The following is a 21,338-nucleotide window of genomic DNA, read 5'->3' as shown; positions in this document are numbered from 1 at the left end:
TTGACCTGCTGGGCTCCAGCGATCCTTCCGCCTCAGCCTTCCGAGTAGCTGGAACTACAGGTGCGCGCTACCACGCCCGGCTTATTTTTTGATTTATTGTAGAGATGAGGTCTCGCCAAGTTGCCTAGGCGGATCTCAAACCCGCGGGCTCAGGCAATCCACTCACCTCAGTCTCCCAAAGGCGCAGGATTACAGGCTGAGCCACCACATCTTTATAATAATAGTAAAAAAAAAAAAGTTATAAATGTGTATGTATTTTTAAAACCATGTAAGCTCCAGACTAACACAGAAAAGGGATACAGAGTGCATTGGAAAAGAACAAACTTTACCTTTTGAATCACAAAAAAAGTGTTTAACATCACTTACAATAAAAGAAATACAAATTAAAACTACAATGAAATATTTTTCACCTGAGACTGGTAAAGATGATAAAATTAAGAATATGTGGTACTGGCAAGGAGGTGGTTCAAGTATTCTCATACATTATTAGTAAATGGGAACAATCTGTTTAGAGGAAATTTAGTAACAGCTATTAACATTAAAATCGAATTCTACCCATTAACTCACGGATTTTACTTCTAGGAGTTTATCCTATACATATACTTGCTGCATCTGTGTACCAAGAGTTATTTACAAAGATATTCACTGCATCAATATTAGAAATGTCAAAAGATTAGAAAATGACTAATATCCTTCAAAAGAGGAGTGATTAAATAGATTATATAATATCCATCCAAGTGGTAGAATATTCTGCAATGGTTTAAAATGAGGTAGACCTCTATGAATCAATATGGTATAACCTACAAAATAAAGAATGTGAAAAAAGCATAATCAAACACTATTTATGGTATGTGACCACTCGTGAAAAGACTGATAACTCCAGAAGGATAAAAAACTTAACAGTGACTACCTCTAGAGAGTGGCAACGGTTAACAACCTGGGGAGGGAGATGCACTTTTCACTGTGCTGTTATATTTTTCAATCTCTGGTGGTGTTTACTTTATAAAAAATCATGTGTATGTATTACTTTTTGGAAAAAACCATTAAAATGTATGTTAAAAATAGCCCGACTATGAGCTTGATTATAATTCTGAAGAAGTATACCACTAACAACAGGGAAGGGAAATAAAATTAGCTTTTCCATATGTAAAAACAAAAACCATTTTTATTAAATGTTAGTAATTTTAAGATATAACAGTTTACGGGCAAGTTATTAAAAATGACAAGTCAAATAAAAATCATCATTTTTAAACCAAGCATAGCACCTAAAATGAACTGTCCCTGTTTTTTCTAGGTTAAAATGTGAAATATAAAGCCTCAGAATAAAAAAGCAGCAGATGCCGGGCTTGGTGACTCAGCATGTAATCCTGCGCTTTGGGAGGCTGAGGTGAGTGGATTGCCTGAACCCGCGGGTTCGAGACCCGCCGGGACAACTTGGCGAGATCTCATCTCTACAATAAATCAAAAAATCAGCCGGGCGTGGTAGTGCATGACTGTAATTCTGGCTACTTGGAAGGCTAAGGTAGAAGGATTGCCGGAGCCCAGCAGGTCGAGGCTGCAGTGGCCGGGAGCAGCCACTACACTCCAGTCTTGGCGACAGAGTGAGACTCCAACTCAAACAAACAAAAAAAAGTAGCAGACTTCAGATTCAAAATATTGGTTTTAAGTATTTTCTGATCAAAGAAAACAGGAGGAAATACCAAAGCTTTTCACCCTGTTAGGTCTGGTTGAATACAATTTTGCCAGTCAGGCATTATACAAAGTAAATTATAAAAATCTAGTAACTGAAATATTATCAAATTAAACCAAATTATGCCAAGTCCATAAGTTTTACAGTTTATATAAAAAGTCATTATAACAATGTATCATTGTTATATAAAATTTAAAATTTGACATGTCCCTATTTACTCCTGACCTCTTATTTAAAAGTAGTCAAAATCAGTTAAAAAATCTTGAGTAGTGTATGCTTAATGATATCTTTTAAATTAAAGACTGTTGAACAGTAAACATTTGGAAGTAAATTAAAAACACATCAAAAGGAAATTCAGTAACTTATGATTTATCTCTAGACAGTTGGATACTGTGCAGTCACAAACAAGGGTATGACAGCTTACCACATATTGATCTGGAAAGATCTCTAAGACAAGTTGTCAAGAAAAAAGCAGGATGTGCAATAGTGTATAAATACACTACTTGTTTAAAAGAGATGGGAGGGAGAAAGAATTACATACTAATTTGCTTATATAGGCAACAAATATCCCTGCATATTAATATAAGAAATGCAAAAGGGTAGTTGGGGATGGAGTAGGTGGAGACATTTTACTGAAGACTTATTTTGGAATACTCTTCAGTTTAGGACCACATAAAAATATTACCTACTGAAAAAAAATGTAACAACTTTAAAACTTAAATTTAAAAATGTAACACTACTTGCTATATTGGGTGTTCCTGTGATCTTTTTTGCACGTTATTGTATTGCTTTTCCTTTTTTCTTGAGGAAAGAATAATTAAGGATTAGGCTGGGCTGGGCGCGGTGGCTCAAGCCAGTAATCCCAGCACTTTAAGAGGCCAAGGTGAGAGGACTGCCTGAGCCCAGGGTTCGAGACCAGCCTGGGCAACTTGGTAAGACCTCATCTCTATAATATATCAAAAAATTAGCCGAGTGTGGTAGCGCGTGCCTGTAGTTCTGGCTACTTGGAAGGCTGAGGCGGAAGGATCTTCTGAGCCCAGCAGGTTGACACTGGGGTGGCTGTGAGCGTGCCACTGCACTCCAGCCTGGGCGACAAGAGTGAGACTGACTCAAAAAAAAAAAAAGGAATTAGGCTTAATGTGCCATTATCCAGTATTATTTTATAAACAAGTTTCAAGTATTATACTTACAGTTCCACCCATGTGGGGAGGCAAATATTCTACACTGACATAGTCCTGGACTTCATTTTTGCCTGTAAACTTCAACAAACTCACTGCTTCTGGACCAAGCCAGGTCTTCACAATTTTGAAAGCAGCTGAAGAGAAAAAAGTCACTTCATTAACATTCTTTTCATTCTCTTTCTCAATTAATTTATTGTAAGTGCTAACCCAGGTCTTCTGAAATCAGTTTGGGCTATAATCTGTTAATATTTATTTCTATGTGGCATGATAATTAACATTCTCTAATTCCCATAGGCGTTTACACTGTAACTCTCCCTTATGGGTTTCAAATGTTCCATGAAGATTCAGGAAGATTAAATTACCTTGATGTTCATAAATAAACTTATCAGGATTCTGGCCTCTGAACAAACCCATCAATGATCCCAACTATTTAGATTTCCAGACACTGAATCAAACGGCAATGTGATTCGGGAAATAACTGACAATTGTATGGAGAGTCATTGACCATATGGTTCTGATAAGCCCTCAGTATGAAAAGCCTTCTCAAATGGGAAGTCAGGAAGAGAAAGAAACTCCTCATTGAGTGTGGGTGGACCCAGATTTCCTTCCTAGGCTAAACTTCTTTGCCTTTCTCCCAGGCACTGCTATTTATATAATTGTGGGGAACTTACAGAATCTACAAGAATAAACTGTCATCAAATACAGTTGTTTAGTAATTATAATCTTGTTCTGTCATTTCTTATTTATACTTAATTTTTAAACCTCATTTCCACTGTGATATTCTAAGTAAATTTTTAAGAAATTAGAAGAGGAATACTGCATTACTTTTGCAAAAAGGTGTCAATGGGGGAAAAAAACAGGAAACAAGAGCAGTATGATAAACATTAGTCATTCAGAAAATTATATTTTTACTTTGGCTAACTAAAGTTTTAAATTAGATAATGTGTTAGATCTGATTTTTATAATAGCTTTATTGAGATATAATTCACATGTCATAAAAATTCACCCTTTATGCAATTTGATGTTTTTTTAGTATATTCAGAGTTGTGTAACTATCACTACTATCTAATCTCAGAACATTTTCTTCACACCAAAAAGAACCCTCACCTAGCAATCTCTCCTTATCTCTTCCAGTCCTTAGCAACTACTAACCTATTTTCTGTCTTCATGGATTTGCTTACTTTGGATATTTTATATAAATGGAATCATACAATGTGTATGTGACTTTTTCTACTGGATTTTTTCACTTAGCATATTTTCAAGGTTCATCCATGATGTAATATGCATTAGTACTTAATTCCTTTGTGTGGATGGATAACTTTCCATTTTATGGATATATAATATTTGTTTATTCATTCATCAACTGATGAACATTTGTGTTGCTTCTACTTTTACTATTAGACTAATGCTGCCATGGACATTTGTGTATGAGTTTTTGTGTGGATATGTTTTCACTTCTCTTAGGTATACATCTAGGAGTGGAATTCTGGGTCACAATAATTCTGTTTAAGTGACAAACTCTTTTCTAACATGGCCACACCATTTTATGTTCTTACTAGCAGTGTATGAGGGTTCAAGTTTCTTTACATTCTTATCAATATTTGTTACTGTCTTTTTTATTATAGTGGGTATAAAACAGTATCTCACTCAGTTTTGATTTGCATTTCTCTAAGGACTACTGACACTGAACATCTTTTTATATGCTTATTGCTCATTTATTTATCTTCTTTGGTAAAATATCATTCAAATCTTTCATCCATTTTTAAATTGAATTACTTTTCTTTCTTTCTTTCTTTTTTTTTTTTTTGAGTTGGAGTTTCACTCTGTTGCCCAGACTGGAGTGCAGTGGTCGCTCCTGGCCACCGCAGCCTCGACCTGTTGGGCTCCAGTGATCCTTCCGCCTCAGCCTTCCGAGTAGCTGGAACTATAGGCATGCGCTACCACGCCTGGCTGATTTTTTGATTTATTGTAGAGATGAGGTCTCGCTAAGTTGCTCAGGTGGGTCTCGAACCCGCAGACTCAGGCAATCCACTCACCTCAGCCTCTCAAAGGCACAGGATTACAGGTTGGGCCACTGAGCCTGGCTACTTTTTTTCTATTGTTGCATTGTAAGCTCTTTACATATTCTAGTCGTAAGTCCCTTATCAGTTATATGATTTCTAAATAATTTCTTCTGTTCTGTAGGCTGTCTTTTCACCATCTTGGTAGTGCCCTTGAAGGTACAGAAGTTTTTAATTTTAATGAAGTCCAATGTATCTATGGTTTTTGTTGCTTGTGCTTTTGGTGTCATATCTAAGAAACCATTGCCTAACCTAAGCACAAAGATTTACTTCTATAATTTTTTTCTAAGAATTTTAGCTCTTATATTTAGGTTTCTAATTCATTTTTAGTTAATTTTTATATATGAGGTAAGGTAGGGGTCATTCCTTTGAGTGTGGCTACCCAGTTGTCCCAGCACCATTTATTAAAAAGTCTTGTTTTCTACTTAATTGTCTTGGCACCACTGTCAAAAAAATAAACAGCCAAAAATAAAATAAAAAAAAAAACTGATACAAAATGTTTGGGCTTATATCTGGACACTCAATTCTATTTCATTGATCTATGTCTATCCTTATGCCCACCTGTAACATCATGATTACTGTAGCTTTGTGTCAATTTTGAAACCAGGAAGTGTAAGTCTTCCAATTTTGTAATTCTCTTTCAAGATTGTTTGGATTACTTTGCATTTTCATATGAATTTTAGGCCAAGCTTGTCAATTTCTGCAAAAAAGGCAGCTGGGCTATTGCTAGGACTACACTGAATTAGTAGATCAATTTGGAAAATATTCCTGTCTTAACAATATAATTGGTTCTCCATATCTGTAGGTTCAGCATTCATGGATTCAACCATGAATTGAAAATATTAAAAAATAAATACATAAATCAATACAATAAAAATATAAATAAAAAATACAATATAACAACCATTTACATAGTACTAACATTGTATTAAATATTATGTCATTTAGAGATGACTTAAAGTATACAGGAGAATGTGCATAGGTTACACATAAATATTACTTCATTTTATATAAGGGACTTGAGCATCTATGGATTGATTTTGGTATCCACCAGGTGATCCTGGAACCAGTCTCCAGAGGATACCAAAGGATGACCGCAGTAAGTCTTCCAATCCACAAATAAGAGATGTCTTTTTATGTATGTAGGTCTTGAATTTCTTAATATGGTGTTTTGCAGTTTTCAGGATACATGTCTTGAACTTCTTTTATTAATGGCAGACAACCTCATCTTGCTTCTGATTTTAAGAAGAAAGCATTCATCCTTTCATTGCTAAGTATGTTAGCTGTGTATTTTCATAGATTCAGGTTTTTCATAATGCCCGTCATCAAGCTGAGGAAGTTTTCTTCTGTGGAGTCAAAGATTAGCTTTACCCAGAGAGGTATGGCCTTTGCCCTTAGCTTCTGGGAAGTAATCTTCATGTCTGATAGGATTGTCTTTGTTTGTCTGGGGGCCCTGGGTCACACTGGAACAATATGATTTGGGGTAGGGCCTGGCCATGGAAGAAAGGCTAACAATGTGATTTAGGGTGGGGGCTTTAGGTCACACAGTATCAAAAGAACTCTTAAGATCAGCCATGTGGGCAATCAATCGTATGTAAAACACTGTGAATATTGAGGTTTGGGTGAGCTTCTGAGGTTAGTAATAATCTATATGCATTGCCATACACCGATGCTAGCTAGTAAAGTAATGTGCTCCAAATTTGGTATTTCCTTCGACTCTGACCTATGTTTTACTTTTCTAGGCTGATTCTAATCTGAATTCTTTCTTTGTAATAAACCAAAACTGTGAGTATAACATCTTTCGGTGAGTTCTCAGAGTCCTTGACTAAAATTATTGAACCTGAGGGTGATTTGGAGCACTCCTCCAAACTTGCAGTTTGTGTCAGAAGTGAGAGTGGTCTTATGTGGACTACTGTGGTCCCTTTAACTATGTAATTTTTTCAACCCTTTGAACCTTATGTTACTAGTTTGTTGAGTGCTTTTATCATGAGAGGGTGCTGGGTTTTGTCAGATGCTTTTTCTGTGTCTACTGAGATGATCAAGCCATTTTTTCCTTTATTATATTACTATGTTGTGTGGCACTGATTGATTTTCATATGTTGAACCTACTTTGCATTCCTGAGATTAATTCCACTTGGTCATGGTATATAATCCTTTTTACATGCTGCTGGATTCGGTCCAGCAATGCTTTGTTAAGGTATGGTGCATCTATATTCATAAGGGATACTGGTCTGTAGTTTCCTTTTCCTGTATGTAAGGTATTAGGGTTATACACGCTTCATAAAACGAATTGGGAAGTAGTCCCTTCTCTTCTATTTTTTGGAAGAGTTTGTGAAGGGTTGGTGTCGATTCTTCTTTAAATGGTTCATAGGATTTACCAGTGAAGCTATCTGGATTTGGGCTTTTCTTCATGAGAAGTTTTAAAATTCAATTTCCTTTGCTATATTTTTATTCTGATTCCTCTTCAGCTAGTTAAGTGGTTTGTATCTTTCACTGATTTGTCCATTTCACCTAGGTTAACTAATTTGTTGGCATATAATTATGTATAATATCCCCTTATAATCCTTTTTATTTCTGTAAGGCCAACAGTAATGTCCCTCCTTTCATTCAAGATTTTAATAATTTGAATCTTTTTTTTTTTATTAGTTTGGCTAAAGGTCTGTCAATTGTGCTGAACTTTTCAAAGAACTGTTTTTGTTTTGCTGATTTTCTTTATTGCTTCCTATGTAACAATTGACTTTTGCAACATAAATGAGAATGCACATTCTGAAAATAAAATTAAATTTACAATCATCACTTTAAAGTTGGCGAAGAGTGTTTTTCAATGTCTTTTTCAAAATTTTTTTTACCAAAAAAATATGACTATCAAAAGAGTCATGTGAGTCTAATGATTTGGATGTTTCAAATTGATCCTATCTTCAATCTCAGCACCTGAAGTACCTGAGAAAATCTAGACAAGGCCTGTGTTCTGTGACGTATCTTATCAGTGGGTGACAAATTGAGGCTTCTGGATATAGTTTTACCTGAATGGTTGGATTTCTTGAGGCTGTATTTAATTTTTTTTTAAAGAAATGGGTTTCACTATGTTGCCCAGGCTGGCCTTTAACTCATAGGCTCAAGTGATCCTTCGACCTCAGTCTCCCAAGTCACTAGGACTACAGGTGTGTGCCACTGTGCCTAGTAAGACTGTTTTTAAGGAAGACTAGTGGGTGTCCCCAGATCCTGAGGATAGACTATCAGCCTTATTTACTTAGGAATAGCCTTTGTGTGTTCTAACTCCAGTCTCTTAAAAGTGCATACCAAGGACAATATAAGCATTCTTTTAAATAGCTGTGGAGATGTGGCTAAATTGGCAAAGTAAAGAAAAAAATCAGACTTCGTAAAAGAAAGTATAAATAACATACTCACCATTCATCAACCAAGGCATATCAAAGATCACTATTTTTGCTGAAAGATGAAAAAAAATTAATTGTATGTGACTTATTACCTCTATAGTAGTATCACTTTTGCCTGGCATAGAAAAAAACTGGTCACCTAAATGTAAGTAAAACCTGAGTTGGTTGACTGAGTTCTAATTCAATGAAGTGTGAGTGGTGCTGAAACTGAACTAGTGCACAATGGGGAGGGACCCACCCAAGAGGACAACTTGTGGGAAATCAATAATGCATTATCACTGTTCTCCAGCAGATAGCCTGTTCTTTTGTAGCTCACTGCTTTCACTATCTGAAGAAAGATACAAAATAAAATGGTTAAGTGGGTAAGTGGAGTCTTTGGATGTGGCATGTCATATTAGTGCTGAAGGTCATTGAATCATAATAACATTTCCATGTTTAATTTATAGTTTTAATTATAATTTTCTAGAGACTATATTGCCACATTGGTCTCACAGTTGTCCCCTTCCCTTTGAATAAGTCATTGTGCTTTAAGAAAGAAAAAGTATTTCTACTTTTCTTAATATCATGAGCTCACTGAAGCCAATAATTCCAAAGTATACAGAAGTATTATTTACACACTGAATTGAAGATATTAAACAGCCCTATTAACAACTGTGAGAAAGAACAAGAAACCATAAAGAAGATTTTTGAGATCCAATTCAGTCTTCTATTTCAGACGAATCAAAATGTAATTTCATTCTTCTCCAAGTAGAGAATCTCCTAGAGTGGTCACACGGATGCAGGACAAGTAAAGTACATACAAGGAATCTATGTAGGTAGAATATATACATTATCTCTAGCTAGTTGAAATGAATAGTAGTCTGATTCCTGTTTATATAGATCCATGAACTTAACAGCTCTCTCAAAAGAACCTTAAATGTATTTTATAAAGTAATAATATTTATACTACTTATAAGTTGCTCCTCACAAACTTCTTTAAATATTTCAATAGCAAGTGGATGTTTTATTTTTATTTTGTCCTTAGGAGAAACAGACTAATAATATGGAGAAGTGATTCCCTACTCAGCAAGCCTTAATGAATCAGGGTACATGCCAGATACAGGAAAAATTCATAACAAACAGCAGATACTACAGGTTCCCCAAACTGGATACTACTGGGTCACTCTCTTCACCTTAAAACATTCACAAATACTCTCTGAAGAGATGAGTATACAGGACCAGGGATGGCCTCAACTCCTGATAACTATTATGTTTTGTCTGCTCCTCACTTCATATGAACAATAATAATTATGAAAGCATGGTAAACTAAGATGATTTAGGGATTTTGTGTTTTGGTGTCACCTGAGTCACGCGTCCCAAAAGACCCAATTTGCTGTATTTGCCAGCAGTATGCCCAGACAGATCTGTGAATTCCTATTTTCTGATGTCCCTGTAGTCTCTCGTCTGTCTTTTACTTTTAACATACTGGGGTTAAATATATTTGACTGTTTATGTGAGTTGGCATCTTGATTTCCCCAAGGGGAGCCCATCATACAAATTAAACAAAAAAGAAGTATATTAAGGTTTGGTTTAGTTCTTCATTGAAGTAAGCAGTGAAAGAGTCACAATTAAAAACTAAAAAAAAACCTCCAAATGCCAGATTTAAATGTAGTGCATGCTAGTCAAGCATTTTCTTAATGACAATTTTAAAATAGCAATTAGTAAAACAGTATACTTTATGTACCAGTACTGCTTATCACACTGTACTCTGTTTATAAAGTACATTCTTGCATATTCTTGTATGCAAGAAGTTTCATATAATATCTTTTTTTTTTTTTTTGAGTTGGAGTCTCACTCTGTCGTCCAGACTGGAGTGCAGTGGCCGCTCCCGGCCACCGCAGCCTCGGCCTGCTGGGCTCCAGCGATCCTTCCGCCTCAGCCTTCCGAGTAGCCGGAATTACAGGCATGCGCCACAACACCCAGCTGATTTTTTGATTTATTGTAGAGATGAGGTCTCACTGCCCAGGCAGGTCTCGAACCCGCGGGCTCAGGCAATTCACTCACCTCAGCCTCCCAAAGGCGCGGGATTACAGGCTGAGCCACCGAGCCCGGCTTCATATAATATCTTAAACAAAATTATAAATTAAAAGATTAGTAACAATGGGATAATCTTGGAAATAAAGTTATGTTTTAAGTACCTGTGTGTGCGTGTGGGTGTGTGTGTGTGTGTGTGTGTGTGTGTTACAGAAAGATACATATACAGTTTGGAACTTAAAGTCTTAAAATTAACTGTAAAGGACAATGATGACTTACATGTCAATGAGCACATTTAAACTTTTCATCAGAAAACAAACTTTTCTAGTATAAAAGTCTATGATAATATAATGCTCCACAATTCTCAGACATTTTCTACAGTTTCAATATATTATATTTTTATAAAGGAGTAAGTTACTTACAGAGGTATTTAGGGTAATAAACCTTAAAGCAGTTGATGATAAAGCGTACGAAGTCCATGTCCTAAAATAGAGATTAACTCTTTAAGACCGTCCACATTAGAGAACTTTAAATTGTACATTTCTAAAGGTGGAAATTATTAAATACAAATGAGACAATTACTAAAGTCTTAAAAAATATGTAAATACCAATATTCCCAAACATTAAGGTCTTAGGTCATTAAGCTATTTATAATAATCAGCCCTAAAACTGAGTTGAAGAAATCAGATGCTTGGTGATGTTTAAAAATTATTCACATAACTTCAAACTAGTTACATCAGACTGTTAAGGTAACAGGGCATAAAATGGATCTAAAAGCAATCCCCACACAGAAATTCTAAAAATCTGTTGAATAACTAAATCATTATTAAAACAAGTATACAGTTTATAACCTGACTACTTGGTATGATAACATGTAGGTACGTAAATTAATTCTGGTATATTGCTTTTGAAACCTAATGCTTACATTTCATTAATAGCTTTAATAAAATATCTTATTATTTTGTTTATATAATAGTTAGTTCAATCACATTGGCCAGCTGTATCTATGCCACTTCTGGCTTTTTTTTGTCTTTTGTTTTGTTTTGTTTTGTTTTTGTTTTTTGTTTTTTTGAGTTGGGGTCTCACTCGGTTGCCCAGACTGGAGTGCAGTGGCCGCTCCCGGCCACCACAGCCTCGACCTGCCGGGCTCTGGCAATCCTTCCGCCTCAGCCTTCCGAGTAGCTGGAATTACAGGCGCATGCTACCACGCCCGGCTGATTTTTTGATTTATTGTAGAGATGAGGTTTTGCTGCCCAGGCGGGTTTCTAACCCGCGGGCTCAGGCAATTCACTCACCTCAGCTTTTTTTGTCATTTTAAGGGAACCAGAATTAGTTTTTAAGCTGACATTCAAGTGTTGTTAATTCATTCCAATTTCTGGAAGACTACTGCTTTGTTTCCCAGACATTGGCTGGGTTGGTTCTACTACTTTGAGCAAAGCAGCAGGAAATTAGGTCATTAGGGTTATTATTCACAAGGGTCATCTCATTCCATTCCATGTTATCCCATGGCCACATACTGATTCACTAATCCTGATCAGCCATCTTATAAAGACCATGAGATGAAAGAGGTAACTAGGCAAACTTAAGTCCATCATAATTACTGAAAAGTGGGTTGTCCTGAAGATGAGAACCTATAGAAGTCATCCCTAGCGTGTTAGTTGCAGCATCTTTAATTGCAGTAAGCGCCCTTAACTGTCTTAAGTAATTATTATGAGATACATTCTAGTATATAATAATACATTTATAACTAATCATTATATCCCCTATGCATGGAGTTTCATAATTGGCAGTTAAATAAGAGTCAAAGGAAATAGCTGAAAAGAGCTGTTTAAATAAAAATTTGGTTACCTAGTTTATAATTTGTTGCTCCCAGAGACTTTGTCTAAACAGTCTTTGTCTATACTCTTGTTTCCATCATATATTGGATATCCTTGCTCATAAAATCTCAAGTTACTGCTAATTCAAGTGAATTTGGTAAAATACCACTGGTGCATGTTTACTAGTGGGCACTACACGAAATAGCTCCATGAAGCCTATTGTTCAGCATTCTGTGAGAACATTTTTTTGAGGATATTATTCATTCATTATCTTTTCAAATGTCTTCTTTTTGAGGACCCATTAGAAACTTATTTTTAGTTCAAGTAATAGAAATAAATATGCTTCTCTTAAGACACTGGTTTTAAAGTACGGCCAAATAATTTTGAATGAATGTATTTCTGTCAGACAGGCAGCTGAGAGCTTACAGTCAAACTGGTGGCCCAATTCTAACAAATGATTTTCTTAGTTTTTGCCCTGCAATTTTGTATACATTTTTATAAGCTGACTTAAGTCCTTTCTGAATTATGAAAGGGTCATATATAAAAATATCTTATTCAATAAGATGTGTGTATTTAAAAACACTAATAATAACTTAAATACTTTGTAATACAAATAAACCTTATTTACAAGTTAAAAATGGTGAGTAGCTTGAAAAAAAAAAATCAGGCAGATCAAACCAATTCCCTGCCCCTATATTTGGCAATAGAAAACTAACATTTATTTTTGATGATTCTTGGTTAATAATTAGGAAACCATCATATCCCAAGGATAACATAATCATGATTTATTTTTATAAAATATTTATCTAGGCAAGTTGACTTCAATTTTGGGTAGAAAATAATTTACTCTGTAATGGAAACTAGGTTGGAAAAATTCAGGGCATTGGATTCCTTAAAAAAATTAAAAGAGAAACAGAAACATGAGAAATAAATCTGTGGTCCTACTGCCCATAAAAAACTCTTGTTACCAGTTCTCTCTAGCCTGTTTTTTGTTTGTTTGTTTTAATGTCTATGGTTTCCTTTTTTTGGGATTATGTATCACCATGTTACAGTATATATATATATATATATATATATATATATATATATATATATATCAGTATGATTGATCATATAGCCTTTTTCATTTTAAAAAAAACTTTTCAATGTTACTACAAATTCTTTATGAACACTATTTTACATAGTACACATACTCTGTCAATTAGGTATACTATAATTTATCATTTCACCACACTGATCATTTACATTTTTTCCTAATTTTTTACTATTTTAAATGAAACTGAAAAACATTTGGGTTCACAATGCTTTTTCTGTACTCAGGATTATTTCTTTAAAACAGATTTTCAAAAGTTAGTTACCAGGCAGAGTGTGAATATGAACACTTTAAGGTTCTTAACATACTTTGCCAAGTGGAATTCAAAAAGATTTCAACAATGCCCTGAGCATATATGTGAATATCACTTCACTGCTACCAGATTCAGCCATGGTTTAAATTAAGAGGCAGTAGTTACAATAAATGTGTTCGTTGATCTCAGTTGCTGCTGAAGTTTTCGTAGATAACACTAAGGTCACAAAGGCCCAAGTTAAAGACTGGTAGATTTTACTTATTTTTAAAACTTGGCAATATCACCTGAAGTAAAATGGTTTCTAAAGTTTATCAAATCAAGCAAACAGAAAACAAATCCAAACAAGCAAACAAAAAAACCCAACAAAATCACAAAGTGCTGTATGTGCAAACCTCATGTGAACATCTTGCAACTGCAAAATATGGTATGAATATAACAAAGCAGAGATCAAACATTACCTTGCTTGATATTTACAGAATGTATTACTACTCTGTGCCTGGCACAGAGGTGAGTGCTATAGGATACTAGCTTTAATATATAAGTTTACTGTTACTACATAGACTCATACCTTGCCAGTCTTGATGTCCTACCTCTGCATCCTATGTATCAGACAAGAAACAGTACTAGGAAATTGACAGTTTCAATGCCAAATACTGAAGCAAATTTAATTTTCTGCAAACCCTATTCCATATTTGAATACGCTCATATTGCAAGGGGAAGAAAATCTCAAATACAAGTTGGCTCAATTTTATAGCAATATTTTGTTGGCAGGGAGGACAGAAGAGAGGGAGAAAGCTATGATAAACAATGATTTAGAATGAATGAAAAATGCTTACGATGCTATTTATTCCAGTTTCTGACAAGTCAAACATCACTGTTACAGGTTTCCCATTTTCTCTCTTAGCATAACGTTCCAACCAGAATGCTATGAGCTTCTTTTTGTCCAACAGAGTCTTCTGGTCTTTTATATGATACTTCACCCTGATCCAAACTTTAAATAGAACAAAAGATAAAAATAAGAACAAGATCATACACATGCACACAGCCTTTCCCTTGACATATTTCTTCATTTATAATTCACTTTGTTTCTCAGATTAAAAACACCTTTTCCTTCTTTTAAGTGAGAAGCAGTTTTACTTGGGAGCCCTAAAGAGTGGCAGAGGCCGGCGCAGTGGCTCACACCTATAATCCCAGTACTTTGGGAAGTCGCGGTGAGAGGATTGTCTGAGCCCATGGGTTCGAGACCAGCCTGAGCAACTTGGCGAGATCTCATCCCTATAAAAAATAAAAAAATTAGCTGGGCATGGTAGCACACACCTGTAGTTTTGGCTACTTGGAAGGCTGAGGTGGAAAGATTGCCTGAGCCCAGTGGGTCGACACTGGGGTGGCTGTGAGCGTGCCACTGCACTCTGGCCTGGGCAACAGAGTGAGGGACTCCAACTCAAAAAAAAAAAAAAAAGAGGTAAACTATTTTTCTTTCGCTTAGGAAATACACTTCACTTGTAAGGGGAAAAAGAAAATACAGGTGAACAAACATTTATATTTGTTTATTTAGGTTATACATTTACTAAATAACCTACCTAAAACATTTAGGTTATTTGATAACAACCTAAATGTGGTCTTCATTGTACTTAACAAAAAGAAAGGCAATGGTTCTGCCAGACAGTAGAAAAAATGGTTCATTTAGAGGAAAAACACTGACAGAGGCGTGATAGAGGCATGAGCAGGTGCTGTGCACGTGGGCAGAGCATGGCAAGCCATTCAGATGGTGGCAGCTAAGACAACATGTGACTAGTGGTGAGAGGAAAAGCTAAATAGAGAGATGGGTTGGGCTTGAAAGTCTCTGAAGGAAACACTAGGGAGTTTTGATTTTCCTACTTTAGAATGCCTCTCAGGAAACTCGCCAGGCTATGACCTGGGTAGGGACTGGTGGCAAAGAGCTAGTACTTAGGGATTGAACTGAGGAAGTAGTTAGTGAAGATGGAAAAGGGGTCAATTTAAAGCTATGTTAGAGGAAGAGCCAATGAGTAGGTCTGAGGTGGGCAATGCAGAAAACACACAGGTATGGATGTTCAGTTGTGTGTTAAGTTGAAGGTGGCTGTTAGTGAGGCAATGCCAGTTGGTGGGTAGTGGAGTATATGCACATGGTTAGGTGATAGCGTGGAGTCACCACTGTGTGGGGGTAGGTATCTGAAGTTGCCAAGGTGCTTGAGATCATCCATGATCACCCAAAAAGATTTTGATGTGTTGGAAAGTAAAAGAGGCCAAGATAGAAATGAAGCCTGGGAAGTACATTTAAGAGACAGGCAAAATATGGAATAGGAACAGGTAAAAAATGTATTGTTCAAACAGGGACAGAACACACGCTACAAAGAAGGCAAGCAAGATGAGTGTACGATGTCTGTTCAGTATTGGGTTCCGATGAGCCTGCCAAGTCTAACCCTTGGTACAAAACAAGGCTGGATTTGGGGTAAGCAGGAGAGTGGCACAACAAGGGAGTCATCAACAACAGAGAAAATTGTTACTGTCCCTCCCATTATTTTTCTGAAAAGCTTAGGCAAGAAGAGTGCAGCTTGAAAAGAAAAAAGTCCATTTAGCAACCTTTGGCGACTGTCAAAAAGATTCTCCATAAAAATACTGAGTTGAATTTTAATACCATAGTCATATTAATTAAAAAAGATAAAGACTCTGACTTAGATTATTTTGGTTGTATTACAGGATTCAGCATTTGCCTTTATTGCCCGCTTTGTTATAATGTAAACAGTACGTGGTCTGACAATTAAGTTCATGAATTTGCCACTGTGTGCTTATGATGGCAGCACTGTTCAAACAGCTCAGTAAGGTTTCATAACCTTGGTTTCATTCACCTCACAGCTATGTTCATGTCGATGTGTGGTGGTGTCTTGCTGAGTGGCATTCATTATGTTGTTGCATGTTTTTGTGTGCCATCATTAGACTGTTGGAGCTTGAATTAGAACAATGAACACACATTAAATTTCTTGTTAAACTTGAAAAGGATAGAAGTGAAATAATGCCATGAAGAAAACAGCAGTATAAAAATGGATTAAATGTTTTTCTAAGGGGAGAGAAAGCATCACTGATGAAAAGAGGTCAGGACGGCCAGTAATAAGCAGAACTGATGAAAACATTGCAAAAATGTGTCAAACTGTGTATCAAAATCATCAACTGACTGTGAGAAAAAAAGTAGAGCAAATAAACATCAATAAACAGAAAAATCTTAACTGAATATCTTGGCATGAGAAAGGTGTGTGCAAAAATGGTCACAACAAGGCACCAGCTCACACAGCACCATCTGTGAGGAAGTTTTTAGCCAGTAAACAACTGTATTGGAACACCCTCCCTACTCACCTGATCTGGCCCCCAATGACTTTTTTCTTTATCCAAAGATAAAGAAAAAATGGAAAGGAAGACATTTTGATGACATTCAGGACGTCAAGAGTAATACGACAACAGCTCTGATGGCCATTCCAGAAAAAGCGCTCCAAAATTGCTTCAACAGGTAGACTAGGCAGTCCCAAGGGGAGTACCTCAAATGTGACCACAGTGATATTCACCAATGAGATATACAGCATGTTTTCTAGGATGAGTTCGTGAACTTAATTGTCAGAGCACGTTGCACAACTACTAAGTATCTCACACTTGGTAAAGATGGCTCTACTACTTCCTAACTGCAAGAAACTTAAAGTACTACATATAGGAAAAGTTCTGCTGATTATTAAGATAACAACATCTCAAAATCTTGAAAAGCTAGTTCATAAATTAAATATACTTACACAATTTGTTACCTTCTTTGTCATAACCATGGAGATAAATAACACCCATTTCCAATAACCACCTGGGAATGGAAGATTCATTGAGGTCTAAAAAGTAATAAACTTTAATCAGTAACTGTAATTTAGGGACCTAAAATTAAAATTTGTAATGTAAAGATAATGTTATACAGTAGTTCTATTAAAAAATCATATAATATATATAAACATCTGGAAAGAATCTCCGGCAATAAAAATGGTGTGTCCTTCTAAGAAAAAAAAACTACATGAAGACACAAGTGACTGAAGTAGACCAATTCCATTTTCCCTTGACATGACATTATTTATATAGATTCATGTCCACATTCCAACTGTGTCTCACATAATGACTTGCAAACAAATATTATCGCTATCAGAGAATTTCAAAAGAACATGCCAGCAAATATCCATACTGCAGCCTCAGAATTAAGTGGGAAAAAAAGTTATGTTGTTTTCTATAGTAAAATGGTATTTTTCTACAAAGTTTGATATCCAGTAGACACTTACACATTTTAAAACCTTGGGGCAAGTGGAAAATACTTCATGAAAAATGTGCGAACCTTTAGTAGGAGGAACAAACAAAGGGCCTATCCAGTTTCTGGTGAGGCCGAGAACCAACATAGCAAGGCAGCAAACGCCAAGACTTTTGTTTCATTTACTAGCAGTTCTCCCCAAAAATGTTCAAAGATTTATCTTTCCCCACCTCCTTTTTATTATATCTTTGCTGTTTGTCACTAGAATCTGGCAATTTTATGTAAGAAAATAAACACTGCTGAGTTTAAAAGTTATTCTGTACTTAAATAATTTAGAAATAGCTGATTTACATTGCTTTGCTTAATAAATGCTTCACTGTTTGTTGAAATGACCTACGGTGTTTATGTTTCTAATTACATTACTTCTTAGATACTAGCCCCCCTTCTCAGGTACAAAGAATGGGGAGAGTACCTGCTCTAGATGTATTTGTCAACTCTTTTGTATTAAGTCTTCAGACTCAAGTCACTCCAGAGTTTATAATCCTCAAGGACAGAAAATCTTTCCTTATACCTGACTGAAATCAGAAGTTATACCAGTTTCTTCTTATTAAATTTTCAGGAGGAGAGACAACAGGTAATCTTTCCTGTGAAGAGCTCCTCATATACTTGAAAACTATTATAAAACTCCCTTTAAGATTACTAACTCTCATTTTTTTTGGAAAAATTTCACTCTAGTAGTAGACCTAGACATTAAGAGAAGGGCACCTTAAGCCTCCTTGGGGATAAAATTTGCTTTTTTTTTTTTTTTTACATGGTTTGTACATCAAATGGTTTATTAGATTGTTTCAATACTTCTGGTTCCAGGAAATTTTACTCCTCCCAGCAAAGCTCAATCCATTTTGTCACACTTCTAATTTTCAGAGGATTTTTTCCCCCCTAAAGAATGAACCCAAATCTGCATTGTTGATATTTTCATTCAGTACACTGGTTTGGCATTCTGGGATGACACAGAATAAGTGTGACCTTTCTTTGATATATCTGTCTTACACATTTGCTCATTCATTTATCACTCATTCATTCACTTATTCATTTGCTTTTTTGGGACTCCTATTCATTTAACAATTCTATATGGAGCATCTATTAGCACAAATAACTCTGAGGATAGAGAAAGACATAGGCAACAACTGAGAAAAACAGGAAAATGGCATCTCCTTATTTCTAGGCCTAGTAGTGAGTATGATGGTTTGCTATTGTTTAATGGTACTGAACTAAGCACAGATTAGGAGACTCTGTTCTGAGTGAAGAATCTGAGAGTGATCCTGCTCCCTGGTGATCTGATTTCCTTAAGAATGATCCTACTTATAAGACTTATTCATAAACTGTTCCTTTGAAAGTATTATTGGGTCTTTATAAATAACTATATTCTGGTGTTTATGATGACTGCGAAGAATATGTGCAAATACATGATCAGATAAATGTAAAACAGTAACATCTATGCAAGAGGTATTACAGTCAAGGTTAACCAGAACAGCTTACCATTGACAGAAAATTCTTTCCTCCACTGAAAACTCTCATCAAGCATTTTCAGTGTTTCATCTACAACATTATGTCTCCAAGATAAGTAATTTTCAACCCAGTTATCATCTTGTTGTAGTCTTTCGATATCACGTGGATCATATTTATCTGACTTATCTAGGGAAAAAACAGTAATAAGCATCCGAGTCAGATTAATTCTGTGGTGAAAAATAACCATTAATGCCAAAGAAGAAGAAAGACCTGGAAGAGAAAGCTAAGCTGTTTGAGGATAGACACAGGAATGCAGCTCAGATGAAAATGCAATTTAAAGGATTAATAAGGTCTGGTGGGAGGTATTTTGGTCATGGGGGCAGACCCCTCATTAAAGGCTTGATGCCATTCACACAGGAGTAAGTGAATTCTCACTCTTAGTTCCTGCAAGAACTGGTACCGCTTTCCCCTCTCTCACCATGTGATGCCTGCTCCCCTTCACCTTCTGCCATGAGTAGAAGCTTCCTGAGGATCTCATCAGAAACAGATGCTGGCGCCACACTTCTTGTATGGCCTATGGAACTGTGAGCCAAACAAATATCTTTTCTTTATAAATTACCTAGCCTCAGGTATTTCTTTATAGCAACACAAACAGACCAAGACAGATGAAATTTCCAAGTGTGAGGAGAATACAGTTATTTAAAGACTACAGATTTACTTCAAGTTCGCCACTGAAGATGCTAAAAATAAAACCATTGTAAAGTATTTGGTATAACCCTTTTAAACTATAAACCAACAGCTGGGAAAATCAATTATGTTATCTGAACTTGATATCCTTAACCCACTAAATGAAAAATTGAAGAAATTTCATATGCAAAGAAATAACTAAGTTATACTTAAAAAGACAGTTGTTTGGCAAGTGTCATTTCAAAAACATAAACTAAATACAAAATAGAAAACTGACCATGTATACAGCATTATGGTATTTACTATTTTCAGGCTCTGTGGCCAACATTTCCAGTAATTTGTTGGAATAAGTATTTCTAATAAGAATTTCTCATCATTTGCCTACACATGCTATAGTCCTACTAAGGACTATACCAGACATTCCTCTTTCCCTTGCTTTCACTATTATTCTGTAACTGAACTCTCCATGTTTCTGCACATCCAAATACTACCATTGTGTAAGACTCCTTTCAAACATTCCCTCTTCCATAAAAGTTTCCCCAAGTCCAGAAGTAATTCCTTCTCTCCTGTGAACAGCCACAGGTCTTGAACTAAGCTTTTTTTAAGGTACTTACCACGATTTATCTTAATTTAGACATACTGGCATGCATGTCATATTCCCCAAATAGACAGTAGAGACCAAAGTTCTAAGCATCCTTCAAGGCAGATGACTGTGTGCCAATGAAAAGGCCTTCTGTAAATAATTGTCAACACAATATTTATTCCTTCTCCTTTTTTCCCCCTCAGTTAACTGTCCCCTCCCAAGGGCCCATGCAAAAATCTTCAGAAAATTCCTTGGCTCCATCATTTCCTTTTCTTTTGCATCTAGACCGTTGCCAAGTTTTCTATAGTCTATCTCCTCTCCATTGGTACTGCCTGAATTCAGGCTCTCAGAGATAATAGCTGAAAGGCCAGGAAAATATAAAGTGCCTTCTTAGAATAATCTTTGAGCCTCAATTTCCTTATCTTTAAGCTTTTTATATACTCCTAGTGCTGTGAGGATCAGATGAAAAAATGTATATGAAAGTACCTGGCAATTTAATGTACTATAAAAATGTAAGAGGCCACAAATCATGCATCTGTAGAATATTAACCTTAGATATGGCTTTTAATATCTGGGTTCTGTTTTTCTAATCTGTAGTATGAGTGGTTCTGTGGTAGGTAAAACTTCAAAACTTAAGTATGACTTTTCTTTCTTTGAAATAAAAATGGTGGTCCATGAAAAAGGTGACTAATTCAGTTGGCAACTCAAACATACTTAGTATGCAGAAGTGTTTAATGCATACTTCCCCATTTTGTCACACAGAACATTAAAAGGACAT

The 21,338-nt window shown here is 35.8% G+C and overlaps 1 protein-coding gene across 3 annotated transcripts in view; it reads right to left on the bottom strand.

Moving 5' to 3' along the window:
- The window catches only part of MOSPD2 (motile sperm domain containing 2), a 52,788-nt gene that overhangs the window by 15,984 nt on the left and 15,466 nt on the right, over nucleotides 1-21,338 (bottom strand). For all 3 annotated transcript variants that reach the window (XM_021713953.1, XM_008061103.1, XM_021713954.1), the window contains 6 exons: nucleotides 19,321-19,476; nucleotides 17,297-17,383; nucleotides 14,339-14,493; nucleotides 10,762-10,822; nucleotides 8,340-8,378; nucleotides 2,881-3,005 (listed from right to left, as the gene is read on the bottom strand). In XM_021713953.1, the coding sequence (XP_021569628.1) occupies nucleotides 2,881-3,005; nucleotides 8,340-8,378; nucleotides 10,762-10,822; nucleotides 14,339-14,493; nucleotides 17,297-17,383; nucleotides 19,321-19,476 (623 nt within the window). The remainder of the gene's footprint in view (nucleotides 1-2,880; nucleotides 3,006-8,339; nucleotides 8,379-10,761; nucleotides 10,823-14,338; nucleotides 14,494-17,296; nucleotides 17,384-19,320; nucleotides 19,477-21,338) is intronic.

Source organism: Carlito syrichta, unplaced genomic scaffold (assembly GCF_000164805.1).
Source record: "Carlito syrichta isolate Samal-C Ts95f unplaced genomic scaffold, Tarsius_syrichta-2.0.1 Scaffold305085, whole genome shotgun sequence".
Lineage (NCBI taxonomy): Eukaryota > Metazoa > Chordata > Mammalia > Primates > Tarsiidae > Carlito > Carlito syrichta.
Note: the sequence above shows the minus strand (reverse complement) of the source record. Positions and strands in the feature narration are given on the sequence as shown.